Source organism: Scomber japonicus, chromosome 15 (genome assembly GCF_027409825.1).
Source record: "Scomber japonicus isolate fScoJap1 chromosome 15, fScoJap1.pri, whole genome shotgun sequence".
In the NCBI taxonomy this organism is placed as follows: Eukaryota; Metazoa; Chordata; class Actinopteri; order Scombriformes; family Scombridae; genus Scomber; species Scomber japonicus.
The window spans coordinates 21,522,188-21,538,043 of NC_070592.1; the positions used below are offsets into that span (position 1 = coordinate 21,522,188).

The 15,856-nt window shown below is 40.0% G+C and overlaps 1 protein-coding gene across 1 annotated transcript in view; it reads right to left on the reverse strand.

Moving 5' to 3' along the window:
- The window catches only part of csmd2 (CUB and Sushi multiple domains 2), a 251,575-nt gene that overhangs the window by 93,677 nt on the left and 142,042 nt on the right, over nt 1-15,856 (reverse strand). Inside the window, exons 13-25 of the mRNA XM_053333740.1 lie at nt 14,510-14,692; nt 13,336-13,526; nt 12,961-13,096; nt 9,674-9,868; nt 8,183-8,321; nt 6,223-6,410; nt 5,190-5,378; nt 4,488-4,604; nt 3,778-3,993; nt 3,220-3,408; nt 1,672-1,841; nt 1,372-1,528; nt 1,068-1,259 (exon numbers count right to left, since the gene is read on the reverse strand). Of these exons, the coding sequence (XP_053189715.1) occupies nt 1,068-1,259; nt 1,372-1,528; nt 1,672-1,841; nt 3,220-3,408; nt 3,778-3,993; nt 4,488-4,604; nt 5,190-5,378; nt 6,223-6,410; nt 8,183-8,321; nt 9,674-9,868; nt 12,961-13,096; nt 13,336-13,526; nt 14,510-14,692 (2,262 nt within the window). The remainder of the gene's footprint in view (nt 1-1,067; nt 1,260-1,371; nt 1,529-1,671; nt 1,842-3,219; nt 3,409-3,777; nt 3,994-4,487; nt 4,605-5,189; nt 5,379-6,222; nt 6,411-8,182; nt 8,322-9,673; nt 9,869-12,960; nt 13,097-13,335; nt 13,527-14,509; nt 14,693-15,856) is intronic.

The following is a 15,856-nucleotide window of genomic DNA, read 5'->3' on the forward strand; positions in this document are numbered from 1 at the left end:
ATCCCAAAAAAACTTGCTCTGGGTTTGTTACCATGACACTTTGGGGTATATGTGACATTGTTCATTCATCAGTTAATTACTTTTTAAAATACTACAAAATATGTTTGTGTCATCTGGTAGTATGTGATTGAATAAAAAGGAAAGATGGGTAATTTTCAGCTACACCACAGATATGAGCTAGCGAGGGGTTAAATCTTACGTATGTGTTCTGGTGTGATGCCAATACAGGAAAAGTCTTATTGTAATAAAAAATAATGGGAAAATGGGAAATTTCAAACAAGATCCAATATGAATATGAGGAGCTAAATGGAGCATTCTCAATGGAGATAATGCACTGAATGAAGTGCTGGGAAAGCAACCAAGTGGATGCCCCAAAATAGCAAAGCTAACACAAACCACAGAGCTTTTCTTAAACCTGCACAGGCATATTCACATTGTTATTATGAAGAAGAACTAGGTCAGACATCTTAGTAGGGATGATAAATTGAAACTGGTCTGGATTAACAGTGTGCCAAATTGTGTATAACCATTAATAAATGTTGTAATTTAATGTAACACACCGCAGTGTTATTTAATACAACCTGACATATTAGTGAAAGACAACATACTGTATCAAATAGTGATGTGAGGAAAGGTGATAACATACTGTGATGACATGACCAGCGGTGAAACGTACATTGATTCATGTACTGCACTTAAATATCATTTCCATTTCTGTTACAACTTTATATATAGCTTTAGTTTGTACATTTGTATATTTAAAAGCGGAGTTGATAGTTGCTTTCAATTAAACTACCAACATTAGATAAATTCCTTGGCTAATGCATTATAATGATCCATAATATCCATAATATAATATATATGTAATATAACACTCTGGCTGTCTGCACAATGATTACTTCTCCTTTTAAAGCTTTAATACATTTTAGTGACACTTCTGTACTTTATTGGGTATCTACACATAGTGGCACTAGTATTTTTACTTAGGTAAATTATCTAAGGCAACAGAACCTAAAATTATATTGACAAATACATTTTGAATTTGGAAAGTGAATTCCAACACTCACCAACACAGAGTGGGAGGGGGCTGTCCCATGCTCTCCTTTCTCCCCTCAGGCAGGTGAGCACCTCAGGGCCTTTCAGGGTGTAGCCTGGATCACAGCTATATGACACGGTGCTCCCTGCAAAATGGCCCTTGTCCTCCCGCTTGTAGCCGAACTGAGGAACACCTGGATCCTCACATTTCACCAGCTCGAAACCTTGGGGGGCGAAAAGAAAAATGCGAGGGAGGAGAGTAGGGGGATTGTAATTGGTGTTTAAATGAAATGTTTAAGAAAAAGGTTTTTGTGAGGGAGATAGATTGTTACTCACTGGTGAAGTGCAATTCAAAGCCTTTACTGGTATTATCGGCATTGCTGACGAACTCCAGCCACATGGAGCTAGACGTAGAATTCAGAGTTGTGTCTAGCAGCTCATTGCTTGTAAACACCCCCAGCATACGAGCGTTATTACTGCTGCCATCAAAGACCTGGAAGGAAGAAAGAGTGGGAGGAAGCATCTGAATTAAGATGATCAGGTGCACGCACACACACACATGCACTCGCACACACAGATATGCTATAAGAGCTGCTTAACACAACGTTGTGGGCAACTCCCCCTGCGCTCCCTCACTTTAAGTACGTCATCTTCCTCCAATCTGAAGTCTCGTGCTCGTAGCTGGATGCCTTTGCCAGGCTGCGTCTGGATAGAGTAGATGCACTCGTGGTTGTTGCCGTAGTAACCGGGGTAGTTGGGTGAGAGAAGCACCCCTTGCATGCCAGTCACGGATGAGCCGCATTCAGCTAGAGAAAAAGAGAGGGAGCAGACAGAGAGAGAGAGAGAGAGAGAGAGAGAGAGAGAGAGAGAGAGAGAGAGAGAGAGAGAGAGGGGAAGGGAGAAGGCGGTGGTGTGGGAGAGAGCAGAAGACATGTCAATCGCTATATGCTTGAAACTCGAAGTGTATTTATTCATGCTGTCATGCATAGGGAGATTGGGAAAGATGATGGGGAGAGGAATGTGGTCAGTGACAATACCTGAATGTTGGGTGGCGCATCATCAAAATCACACCGCAATCTGAATATGATTAACTGTAATTTCAGCTCTGTTGAAAATGTGTTTTTTCAGAATCAAATCTGTCTCTCGCTCTCTTTTTTTAATAGAAAAATAACTGCCAGGAAATGAAATGACCACAAATGTACCCACACTTTTAACTTCTTGAATGCAGTGAGGTAAAATGAGATGAGGTAATGGGATTGTCTGAAGAAGATTGTATGAAGAAGTATCAAGTTTCTAAAATAAGGCTGAATGTGACTGCCAGAAGAAACAGATCACCACTGACAACTTTATCTAGAGGCAGAAATGGACCCACACACAACTGACTTGTAGCTTTACTCCATCAGGAAAAAAAAAGAGGAGGTGAGAGGAGGAGCAAAAGACACAGACGTTCGAGCAAATGTTAGCATTGGACATCTGGAAACAAGTCAGATATCATTGGTGTGGGTAAAGAACATGAATGTGGGTTTGTAAATTAGCATTTATTAAACTGTAATTACTACTCTAATAGAGTGTCAACGTTTCACAAATTACTTTCTATTATATCTATATGTATGCAGTTGCTGTATATGTAGACTGTATGTTATTGAATATGTTTTGAATATATTACAAAGAGCTGAGAATTAATATTAGTCGGTCAATAATCACCAAGCTCGATGCTTTCTCTATCATTAGGCCATTAGGAAACAGTTAATTTTCATATCATCTGCACACTAATCCTGCTCTTGAGATTTTGTGCATCATAGAATCAACACACTGACCTTAATCTTTATATTTTAACCTGTCATTTTCCCCAGATCTTAGTAAGAAGCAACATCAATAATTAACACATATCAGCTCTTTAATGTCATCCTAATTAGAGATTCTGCTCTGTGTAATTTGGACAAAGTCAAAAAGACTGTTTCTGGAAAACTATCTAATGAAGGGACTAAATGTGGGAGGATGGAGGGGTGATAATGAGGAGAAGGGAGAGGGAAATGCCTTGTCTTTCAACATGACTGACAGTTTTGTACATTTCTTAATGGGCGGGTGTATGAGGGAAGGGTTTGTGTGAAGATATGGCTGATCGATGGGGGGGGGGGGGGTCAGGGAGTGAGAAAAGCCAAAATAAAGCATGTGACCACCTACCAACACACCTTGGCAGAGGGGAGCTCCACACCCGCCTCCTGCCCCCTAAGCACACCACCCTCGCCGGACCCTCAAGTCGGTAACCTGGGAAACAAGAGAAGATAAGGGCGTCCCCAACCCCGTACTGCAGGCCCTTTCTGGTACTGTACGGTGGGATTCCAGGATCCTCACATGGCTCCAAATCATACTCTGAAAAACAGAGAAAGAATTTTTTTAATCCAGTGCTGATAATATCCTGTGATGCATTCATACATAAAACACTTAACTGTGACATCTGCTTTTTTGTTTGCGCTTGATACAATCACAGTCAATGCCTTTTCCTATGATGTTTAAATGTGTGAAAGTATAAATTTAACTGATCACGTCTTCTGTCATGCTTTGAAAGGCTGATAATGTATTCCCACTGATAAAAACAAGAGTGTAAACCATGATTTAATATGATCAAAATCCCTCAAATCTTAGATCACATCTAAAAGGGCAAAACATTAAATGTCATTTTCTTCTGTACCATCTTTTTCTCTCTCTCTCAGTGTTTTGATTTACTAAATCCATTCTCACCAGAGAAGGTGATGTTGAATCCCTCGTAGGAAACAGAGAAGTCAGACAGAAAGCGGATCTGAGCCGTGTAGTTTCCAAACAGGCCTGCGCTGAGAGGCGTGGGCAAGGTGGAGCCTGTCAGTCTCCACAGGGGCTGAGAGAAGCTGCCATTCTCTGTCACCAGCAAATGGTCATGAGGACTCTCAAGGTGGAAGGTGTGGAAGGTGAATTGGACACCTGAAAAACAGAGGAAGAATGGACCATGGCCTTTTTGGCAGTATATATATATATTGGAAAACTTGGTGGCGGTTTTTCCATTAATATACACATTATGTACATACACATTTTCAGTCATTGGAAACAAAGTTTTTGTAGTTTCAGACAGGAATCTTTGGATTCATGTGAAACACAATATTATTGGTTTCATAATGCACTCAGCTTCAGTTCCCTGTCTTGCTCTCCTACTACTTAGCAACAACATTACACCCACGCAGAAAGAGCAACAGCAAATAAGCCTGTATCAATCTGATGTGAGTGCTCTACCAAAGGTGACATATGACTGAGGAGTCGTTCCATGGTGCTGTAGTCCTAGGCTAGCCTCTCAGCGCCCCAGTCTTAAAGAGACGGCTTGTTCGGAGAAACAAAAAGGCCACTCAGTAGGGGGAAATGACATTGTAGGGTAAATTGAATTTGACTGCTACATGTGTTGACACAAAATTTTCTCTGCTAACCTTTGCCATGGGAGGTCTCGATTATCCACGTGCAGTTAAGGTTGTGTGGGTAAAAGTCTGGGAAGCCCGGTGACAGGATGGTGCCCATGTTGCCCAGGATATAACCTCCGCACAACGCTGGTGACACAGGACGAATGGAAACAGCAGAGATGGATGACGAGAAAAGAGAGGAGAACGGACAGGCAAAAATTGAAGCGGGTAAAACGAAGTAAATGTCTCGAAAAAAAAAAAAGGTAAAAGTGGTCTGTGCATTTACAATATGGTAAAATGCATTTCATAAGAGGTGCCCTTCAGGACAACATAAAAGGGACAGAGTGGTATCATCAATATCATTACAAAGTGGGCAGAAATCAATACTGTCCTTAAATATAAAAGCATTTACAGATGAGGAAAAAGGAAAACATCAAAGGGTAAGCTCACTGCCGTACATATAAAACATTTATGATGAAATGAGGCAAAAAAAATGTAATGTCTAAAGCAAGAGCCGTTGAAAGAAACATGATCATCTTCTATGGATTTTATGATTACTCAGAAATATACAGCGATTTAAATGTGATGCAATATCAAGCAAAGTGCTCAAAATGATTGTTCATGTTTCATCTGAAACAACATGCAATGAAATTTGCTTTAATATCATTCACTAAAAGGAAGAAATCTGACAGGGGAGAGTGTAAATTTCTAGGTCAATAATTTCGGACGTACCATCACAGCTAGGCAGAGGGCGGCTCCACTGAAAATTGGGTTCGCATTCTAAAGGCTCTGTGTCACTAAGCGTGTACCCTGCGTCACAGCTAAATGTCACCAAAGCGCCCACATAGAAGTCATTGCCATGTCGCTGCCCGTTGACAGGTATTCCAGGGTCCACGCAGTGATCTGACTGTAACTGCAGGGCTAGAGGAAACAAAGAAAAAAAAACAAGTAAGTAAAAAAAAATAAAAAAATGAAAAAAGACACAGTCACACACATAATTCACCTGCTTGTTGTATAATTAGGCTTAAATCCTTGTATTTCTGTAGGTCAAGTGCAAGGCAAGGACTGTTAGCAGGCGGTTTGATTTCTCCAAGCAATTCTGATAAATAATTTACATGAACATCCTTTTTTCAACTGGAATGAACCAATGAGAAGTTCCAGTACTCTTTTCCTGCTCCACCTTCCACAGTTTCTGCCTAAGTAAGCCGCATAGTAAATTATTGAAGCTTTGCAGAGATTTACCAACAGAGAAAGTGCAAAAGCTTACCGGTGTGAGCTTCACAGGTAGAAACAAGGATAGAAATGTCTCAAGCATTGAATTTAAAGCTTGAGTGAAAACTGGTGTGAAAGTCTACGGTATGTGTGCACGTGTGTGTGTGTGTGTGTGTGCATCATGCATACATACATGTGACAGTGTATGCAGAATTTTGAGTGAGGCAATGTGTGTCTAGGCAGGGATATCTGACAAGAATAATCCTACCCCATTTACTTTCTAATTATAGGTGTTATAATAAGAATGGCTTCATGCTGAAATTGAGAGCCTGTGGAGATAATATTTACAGGCAAGACTCAATAGCTTTTATAAGTGTGGTGAACAAGGCTTGTGGTTTTTGTCTCAGATTTGGTCTGTCTGTGTTATAATAGATTCATTTCCATTAGTTTCTGTGAAGTACGGGTGAATGATTCCTCCCTCCTCCAGTCCTGCTGTGGATACTGTTGTAGGTTTGGCGTTGTGTTCAAAGGTTCACAAACTTTTTGCACTCACTTTCGTAACGTATGCGGAAGCCGATGTCAGAGTGGCTCTTGTCGGTGGAGAAGAGGAGAAACAAGAAGTTGGAGGTGCTGATGAGGAACTGGGGAACCTGGGTGCCCTGGTAACTTCCGATCAGAGGTGAAGAGGGGAAACGTCCATCACGGACCTCAAGGATGTCATAGTTGACCTCAGTGCGGAACCTGAAATCATGGAAATTAGTTGAACAAGGTGTTATGGAAATTGGCTAACAACATCAAAGCCTAAATGACTTTAAAAAATAAATAAGTAATATCTACATCAATCTCAAGAAATGACATTGTTACCACGTAAAAAACCCCACGTAAAAATGTGAGAAATAAAGCAGTATTAGCTTGTGTATTCAATTTCATGGGCACTTCTCATCAGCTTCAGTGTTGAGTCATGGCTACAGTATGGTGAATGCAGGGGCTTATTCATTGTGTGTCTGTTGTTTTTTAGGGAATATAAACCACTAAAGCAGAAGTTTAACTGATTTGATGGGGGCCTTAAGTTGCACTGTGTCAACATTTACGTGGTGCACATTCAAAAACATATTTTTGTTTATCAAAATTACCCCAATAGGGGGTGAATTGGGGTCTATAGCTCATTTTTGCCCTGCGGCCCCAAGTAATTTGATCCGCCCACAGGCAAATCGACAGCACTAAATGATATTTAGAATTAATAAGGAAAATCTTCTAATTAACCAATTATAAAAGCAACTAGAGACCATTGTAGAGATCATAAAAATAGATATTTATGTCTTCTACATTTAGCCTCAGTTTAAATCCTTAATGTTGCATTCCATGCAAACTGAAGAAAAGTGACTGATGTTAGATAAGATATTAAAGATCATTAATTCAACTATTTCCAGTTTACACATGTTGTTTTCAAGAAAATCTCATAACATTTGTCACGCTTTGCTTAGTGTGTATGTGTGTCTGGTCTGTCATAGGCTACTTTTGGGGACTAATTTTAGACTTAGGACCAGTTAATTGGGGACCGTTTGTCCAGTTGGAAACAAAAGCCTTGTCCTCAGTTGGGTCAGTGGTTTAAGTTATTGTTAGGTTAAGATTAAAGTTAAGGTTAGGTAACTAGTGGTTATGGTTAGGGTTTGGATTAACCTCCAGGAAATGAATGTAAATCCATATAATGTCCCCAAAAGTGACCATGATCTGATATGTGTGTGTGTGTGTGTGTTTGCAAGCTCATGTTGTCTTTCTGTCTTTGTTGTTAGAGCCACTTCATCTTCAAAGCCATGAATAAATTGCTTTGTTTCAGAACCATGTCATCTAAATGAAGCGGTTTGTGATATTTTATTGATGTTACATAAAAATTAAAGAGCAACAAACATTTATGTTATATTCATTTTGCATGGTGTGCTGTCGTAGCAGGGACGAGGATGAGATGGGCTTGCAAGGAAGAGCCTTCGTGAAACGCTAATGTAGCGTTTCATCCCACAACTCTCTCTCACTGTCTCTTTCTCAGACATCAGGACAAATTACCTCCTCTCCTATCTCTCAGATCCCCTTTGACAGACCATCTCCCCTTACATATGAATTGCATACACATATACATTCACATACATGCACATCCTTGTGGGGTTAGCATGTGTGCATTTATGTTTGTAGATGTGCACATACACTGCAAGAATATCTGCAGATCCTTTAGGGATGAGAGTATCAAATGAAAGGATCAAATACTTATGAGCATTTACTAAATAAAGCATAATGTTATCTGGGTTGTGGGTTTGTGTTGATGTGAATTACATTTACCACACTACCACCAGAAAGGGAAAACAGGGGAAGCAATTGAAGAGGATGATGGCACACAAAATGTGCACACATGTTGAGGTTGTGACAAAGTAAAAGCAGAACAAATATGAGCTTTGCTGGGTGAAAAAAAAAGAAAAAAGAAAAAAAAAGGCACAGCAGCAGTTGCCATCTGGGTGACTCACTTGTCGAAAATGATCTTGATGGGGTAGCCTGGAGGAGCCTCAATGATCCATTCACAGTTAAGGGCCTCCTTATAGAGTTCTGGCCAGCCAGGGGAGAGGATGATCCCACTGGGAGACTTCAGATCGCCTCCACACGGAGCTAACAGAAAGAAAGAAGAAAGACCAGATAAAGATTGAATTATGTATTTCCTTTCTAGCTGATGTATGACAGTGTCCAAAGATGATCTCACGCATCAGCCAGAGCTCATCCCATTTCTTTTACTGCCAGGCTCTATTTAATGTAAATTGGTGACTGCTCACTTCAAGGTTAACCATTTCTACAAGGGACATGCCCGTTACTGTGTGTGTGTGTGTGTGTGTGTGTGCATGTTTCCTTTCCTGTGCTGTTGTTGTTTAAATCTGTCATCAAATCCCTCGTACAACAGCGCTGCTGTCGTCCCCATCAAATGGGGAAAAACTGAACATCTTTGATCGTTAGCACAGAAGACACTTGAGTACAGCGACCTCTCTTCAATACCTTCATCTACCTCACTGCTCACTTTGCCGTGCACCTCTTTAACTGCCTATCCTTAACCAGAACACACAGGCACAGTGGAGGGCTTAGTTACAGTGCCAGATCCCTGCTCCCTTTGAAGTAGAATGATTTAATCAGCCAACTCAGCATACTGAAGGACATCTATAAAACGCACTACGCTACAAATGCAGGGGTATGATAGATGGTCTCAGAGGAATACAAAGCTCCTGTGGCACACAGAGGGAATTGACATGTTTTAATAATGGTTTCTCCGCTACGTATCTTGAATAGCGAACTTGATTAGGCCCCTAAGAGCCCAAGCCATGTTAGTACTTCATGTGCTGCGATGCTGGCATCCAAGAACCTTAGCTAGTTCATTTCCAGCTTTATCTTAGCTTCAACAGCTTCTTATTTGCCTTTTCTGTTTTTGTGGAAATAGTTAATAGAATACTTGATCAGGGAGAGGTAAATGGATGGTTCAGATGAATATAAGCTAATAATGTCTGCTACATCAGACCTTTAAAAGAGCAAAACTGGTGTATTATTACCAATTATTATTCTCTACATAAAATTATAAGATATCATTAAATAATTTTATCTGCATTGTTATGTCTCCCTCTCGTAAAAAGCAAAAGCAGCAAATTCATTTTTATTCACAATTTGGAGCGTTCAGGAGAAATCTCTTCACTATCAAGATGCAGTGATGCTGCATTATTGGCTTGAATGGACAATAAACAAACATATTCCCATTTCATTGGTTTGTAACTGTTGTATGTAAGCTATAACACAGTGGGCACCCTGCTAATGAAGTGCAAGACCCTGGAACAAATGCTTCCAGTAGAACAGATCCTCCTTTTAATGAATGAAATCCTCTGAATATTTACCCTTGTGGTATCTGAATTTTATGGAGCCAGCTAACTATGCCAGTTCCAAAATGAATATTTAATATACAACTAGCCTTGTGTTCCTTCACTGACCTTCACAGCGAGGAACAGCATTGTCCCACACCACATTGCCATCCTTAAGAATACAGGATATGGTCTGCGAGCCATGGGTCTTGACGAAGCCCTCCTCACACAGGAATGAGATGGAACTGCCCAACTGAAGGCTCTCACCAAAGCGCTTCCCATTAACCGGCACTCCTGGGTCTGGGCATTCATTGTGTCGAAATGCTATAAGAAATGCAGAGAGGAGCTGTGTTAAAGTGTGAATGAGAGCATGTAAAGGAGAACAAAAGAAGCATCACCACTGTCAGTTCTTTCAAATGTTCAGTAGAAGAGCTGATTACTCATTTCATACACATAGCTTTGCATAAAATATGAGGAATATTGTTTTCAGTTCCGAAACAAACTTTGATGATTTTTTTTTTAAATAAACAAGTGTTTCTTTGTTGAAAACTTGTAATTTCCCCAGTATTTATCTTTCCAGAGAGATTCTAAAATAATTACCCAAGTTTGGAGACAAAACTTTTGTTCCTGCTGTCAGCATTTAGCAATGCCAGCATTTAACAAGAGGAAATTTGTTTCACTTAGTGAGTCACATTGATTCACCCTGCTGCAGTAATTCTACAGGGTGGGAAACCACACAGTTTGCAGATCATCAGTGGCAGATGACACTACTGAATGATGTGTGGAACAAAATAAACCAAGAAAATTGTTTTCATACAACCTAAAATCTTTATTTATCAACTCTCTCGATGAAACTTCAAGTAGTAGCCAGTTAGTAAAGGCGCAAAGAAACAGTCACACAAGCAGAGGCATAACCCTGGAACAAGGCATGTAAACAAATACATCACCTATGCCACTATCTCTCTCATTCCTGTACACACACACACGGTTAGGTGACACATGTAGGTGTTGATGAATTCCTCTTCTGTATTCATTGGACCCAAACAGAGTGTGAGCCACACCTCATCCATCATGATCATCTTATTTATTAACGTGCCAAAAATCCCCTCAATACAGTTTGGCATGTCCTTAATTAACATGAATGATGGAAGTTGTCCGCTCAGCCTCACAACCTCCTAAAAACAGTCCTGTAGTTAGATGACACTGTTTTCAGGAACTAACCGACATCCTCAATTAACTGCTCTTGACATTCATTCACCATGCTGCATTTGCTATATATTTATTCATCCAACTTTCTGATTAATGCATTAGTTGCCATGTGTTGTCTACATTGCAGCTTCACAGAGGCACCTGGGCTGGGTTGATGACATGTCTGCAAATAAGCTAAAGCAAAGGCACACATACATTCTGTGGTATGGTGTTTTAGCTTCAGTGAGTGTTGCCCCTGGATCCTGCTTCTAGTTTCTTAAAATCTTTCAATCTCCAGAATATATCGTCATTTTAAATAGCAGTCGCCAGTACACTGGATCAAAGGTACACACTGCCTGTAAGGATGAGCACAGAAGTGCTTTGAGAACTAACATGCTAATTTTAAGCAGACTAAGGGCCATATTTTTGTGGAGGCGCAACAACTGGTGCAAGCAGTGTTCCGACCGTTCTGATATTTTTCTGACCTTGAAACTCAATTTGCCTTGGTGATCAGTGCAGAGTGCACAGTGTAAAGGTGGGCGAACAGGCGCAGACAGGTAGGAGGTTCATTCAAATTAAGCAGCACACAGACATTTGTATTTTTGTTGGAATTAGGTCTTAGACGCCTACCAACAGGATCAAACTAAATACCTACTGCAAACGTGCTACAATAACAGATTAATGCTTGAAATATAAATGTTATTTTGTGCCTGGGTCTTCAAAGAGTCCCCATGTTGCAGAAGACATCCTGTCTCATTCCTGTTTAAAAGACACCACATCCCAGTGGCTCCAAGGACTATAGACCAGTGACACTGACCTCCCATATGATAAAGACTGCAGAGACTTGTCCTGGAGCATTTCCAGCACATGGTCAAGCCACTCTTGGACCCCTTCTAGTTCACCTACCAGCCCTGAATGGGAATTGGGAGTTTGCTGTGCAAGGCCAGTGATGTTGTGGCTGTGGTGCTAGACTCTCTGGAGGATGCTGTCAAAGGTATTTGTCATCTTGGACAATGTCTCCCTCCATGGTGTCCTAGTCAAGCACAGTCATTCAGCTGAGATGCATCACAGAGGGCCACAGGAAGTCATTCCTGTCTGTGACTATCACACTTTACAACTCCTCCCTCAGGGTGTCCAAAACTCAGTCAGTAGACTGGCCCTTGGACTTATTTCACCCCTTTCAGCAGCTTCATTCATTTATAATTTATGTTTTCAACTGTGCAATACGGAATTAACAGTACAATCATTTTGTGCAATAATTCAACTGTGCAGTAGTTGGTTTATATTTATACTGCATTTATATTGTACATTTCAACTAATATGTCTTATTTTTGCTATTATTTTATAACACATGTATAGATCCTATTCTCAGCATCATTTTTACACTGTTATAATGTATTGTAGTATGTAGTAATAAATAGAAGTCTTCCCAATACTGTGTTAGATTCAGGGTGAGAACTACAAATTGGACCATGTGAAAGCAAGAAACTGTAAAAGTTAAAATAACATTGTATTGCTTGCATCAAAGAGAGTCACTACAACTAATTACAGTGTCAAATGTTATTGAGACAAATCTCCCAACAGCACCTTAACTATCTATAAAATAGCTTTGTGGCTTAATAGGGTTGTGGTTAGACTTCTGTACCAATATATTTATTTTGGGATGTGGAAGAATGCAAAGATCAGGCTCATTACACAATAGTGCATATGCAATGAAGGCAATAATCCTGCTGCCAAACCCTCACGGTACAGTATATCCATGAAATAGGTTTACCATCATGCAGCCAGTGTGTACTGCGTCAGAGTATAAAACCCATCTGGAATTTCCTCAGAAGTCAGCAGCTACCCAGAATAGAATATAATGAGCACTGCCGCAATGTATCTGTCAGGTAGGGATGCTGCATCTTTGTTTGGGTTTTATTTAGATGTCAAGTCTCTATTTAGACAAAGACGGCATGGTTTTTGTCACTTTCTCTATGTGACTGCGCATGTGAGTCTGTAAGGAATATGTTGGAAGCGCTTGTGCAGTCTGTGGAAGACAGACATAGATATGGTACATGATTCATGAGGCTCTCTTCCATACATATAAGATCACACACATGCACACGCACACACCACGCACGTCACACACCGACATCTGGAATTCATAACATCCAGTCAAGAAGAGATTTTCTGATAAGCTTTAAAGACTTCCATTTATCTCCTTTGAAGTAGCATTCACTACTTACTTGTAAATGTGATGTTAAAGCCTCTGTTTGTGTAGGTGTGGTCAGTCAGGAACTCCAGCCGTGCCACATGGGCACTAGTAGTTATGGGAGGAGGCAGGATGTCACCGGAGAAGGTACCCAGTATAGGAGACTCAGCCTGACAGAGAGAGATAAAGATTTTCTGACGAGACCAAAAGTATCAGGAATTCAAAAAAAAGGGGAAAATGTTTAGAGAGTAAACAGCAACAACATAAGGGCTGTGTAGCTCATACATATAACTACACATACTGCTTTTTCTACTGACGTGCACAACGGCTGATAGACAGGTCGATAGATGAAGCTGCACCAAGAGCTATTGAAAGTAACTAGGGGCAACAGCTTGTAATTCACCAGTACCTTTCCCCCATCTTTGATCGAGAGGAAGTCAAACTGTTTCTCCATGCTCAGGTCGTTGAAAGCCAGATTGATCCGGCTCTCAGGGTTGGTGATGATAAGCCACACACAGTGCATATTGTTTCCGTACTCCTGAGGGTAGTTGGGAGATAGCAGCACCCCAGATGGAGTGGTGAAGTTGAAGAAACAGGAAACTATATGGAGTGATAAAGATAGCGACAGACAGAAAGGTAGAGAAAAAGGAAATAAGAAATAAGAATAGTGGCTTGTATTGTTCAGGAGGCTGAAAATATGAGGCGAATTCCATTTACTTCTGCTGACTATGAGTCAACATGATTTGTTGCATTGTATTGTGTACATTGAAAAGGTTATTACCCTGACTGCATGAATGAAGTATCGTTACAAGCTCAACATTGACACCAACTAGGGATACTTCTGTTCAAGAAACATGTAAAAGGTTTCTCGGGGACTTGTATAATTATAGAAACACCTTTCTTTCACAAAAGCATGTTAGATACACATTTAGGAATGCACAATTCATCCCTAATCAAATGTCAAATGCTTACCCAGTAGTGAAAGAGCAATGTTGATTGTTTATATCATCATCCTAAGTCTCATTTGAAAGATGACAGGGGTTGGGCTGAGATAGAAATTACTTTACATGACATTTAGGAGGCACGACATTTGATTAATGTTATCAACTTCAATGAAAAATACAAGTACAGTGTCCATGAGTAAAATAGTTTGTTAAATGTTAACTAAATAAACAATGCTGGCATTAAGTGGACAAATTGACTCTTGCACCAGCGTCCTCTCAGTCATTTGGCTCAGTGATGTTTATCTAGATGCCGCAGCTTTTTGTCTATCCTATTATCTTATCAATAATACAACAGTGGGCTTTATCTGCATGGTCAGCTCTCTTTTCCCTTTACCCTCTAACTCCCTTGGTCTATGCATTTGTCTTTCATGGCGTTAATTAGTTAATAAACCCCCTCCTATTGTTTCAAATTCTGCAGTCTCTTCTACGCAAACTGTGGGGATAATCTGACCATTTATTATGCTGCCCTCCATGCACTCATACATATTGATGTGTCCGTGTGAGTGTTGTTGTACACTGTAACATGTGTGCCAGCTGAAATAGAGTTTGGATATAAATTAAGGGGATTCGAGAGCTTACAAACACAGCTGGGTTTCTTGGCCGACCACTGGTTGTTCTTCTGACAGGTGATGTTCTTCTTCCCCACCAGCTCGAAGGCAGGCAGGCACTCAAAGTACAATCTGTCCCCGTGACGGAAACCTGTCCCTTCACGTTTGCCATAAGCTGGGATACCAGGGTCTCCACAACTGCCCTGGTCAATTTCTGTGTAAGGAAAGATAATCACAGGTTAGTGTTGCTATGCAAAACTGACATCAATAATGAATGATTATTTCAAGGGGAGAAACATGATGGTCTGTTATCAAGACAATTACTTGTCTATATTACCTGGCATCGTAAAAGAGATACATTTAAAAAGGTCACAGTTTAATTAACACAAGCCTCCTTGGCTGTCTTTTCAACCTGTATATTATCTTAAATATGAAAATAGTGGATTATTATTTGGTGTTGCAGGCTGTAGTACAGGAGAAGCTGATTTCTTTGTGGTTTTCTTTAAAAAAAAAATGAGCGGGGGTGCTGAGTGAAGAAAGAGACATCTTAACTCAAGGTTATTACCAGCTGTAGCCTCCAGCAGATATTGACAAGGCACAACTACATCAGTAATAAGTGATAAGAAAATGCAGGATCTCACACTAAATCAAAACATCATTAATTTCAGTTTGAAGCTGTGTGGGTTGAGCAGTTTAACATTACTAACATAACGTTACTGAATAGTACGTGGCTTGTCTCACTAAGTGAAATTTATGTATTTGGAGATGGCCCACCCAAATACATATCCTCAAACCCAATTATTTGTTTAGTTTTAAAAAGAACTTTTCTGTTGTTGTTGTTTACTGTGTAATCTTGCAACAATAGTGTATTCATGTGCAGGCGTATAGTCTGTAAAAACTATATATTATAATACTGTTTTGCAGCTAACTCTTAACTGGAATGTAACCACCAGCTCATTCTCCAACCCTTTCCCTCTGGGTAGACTAGCAAAATAAATGCTCAACTCATGGAAAACACTGCAGTGCACATTAAATGCAGAATAGGATATACTCTACATAATCTGCACAGAGCATTAAAGAGACAATGTCAGTTTGGGAAATATTTTTGTTTGCTGCTTTAGAGTTAAATAAAGGTTTTATAAGTCTTATATCTTGTTGGCAAAAAAAAAGTAATCGATTATTCATATATGAAAAAATAATTCCGCATCAACAAAATGACCTATTATATTATCTTTGTTACTCAAACCAAGCTCTGTCAAAGATACCTTTAAAGAACTCCAACGATTCCACACATTTTATTTAACAAATAGAGATATAAAACTAGGCTTTCCACCGATCTGATTGGCTATATCGGATCAGCCGATATTTTGCATTTTAT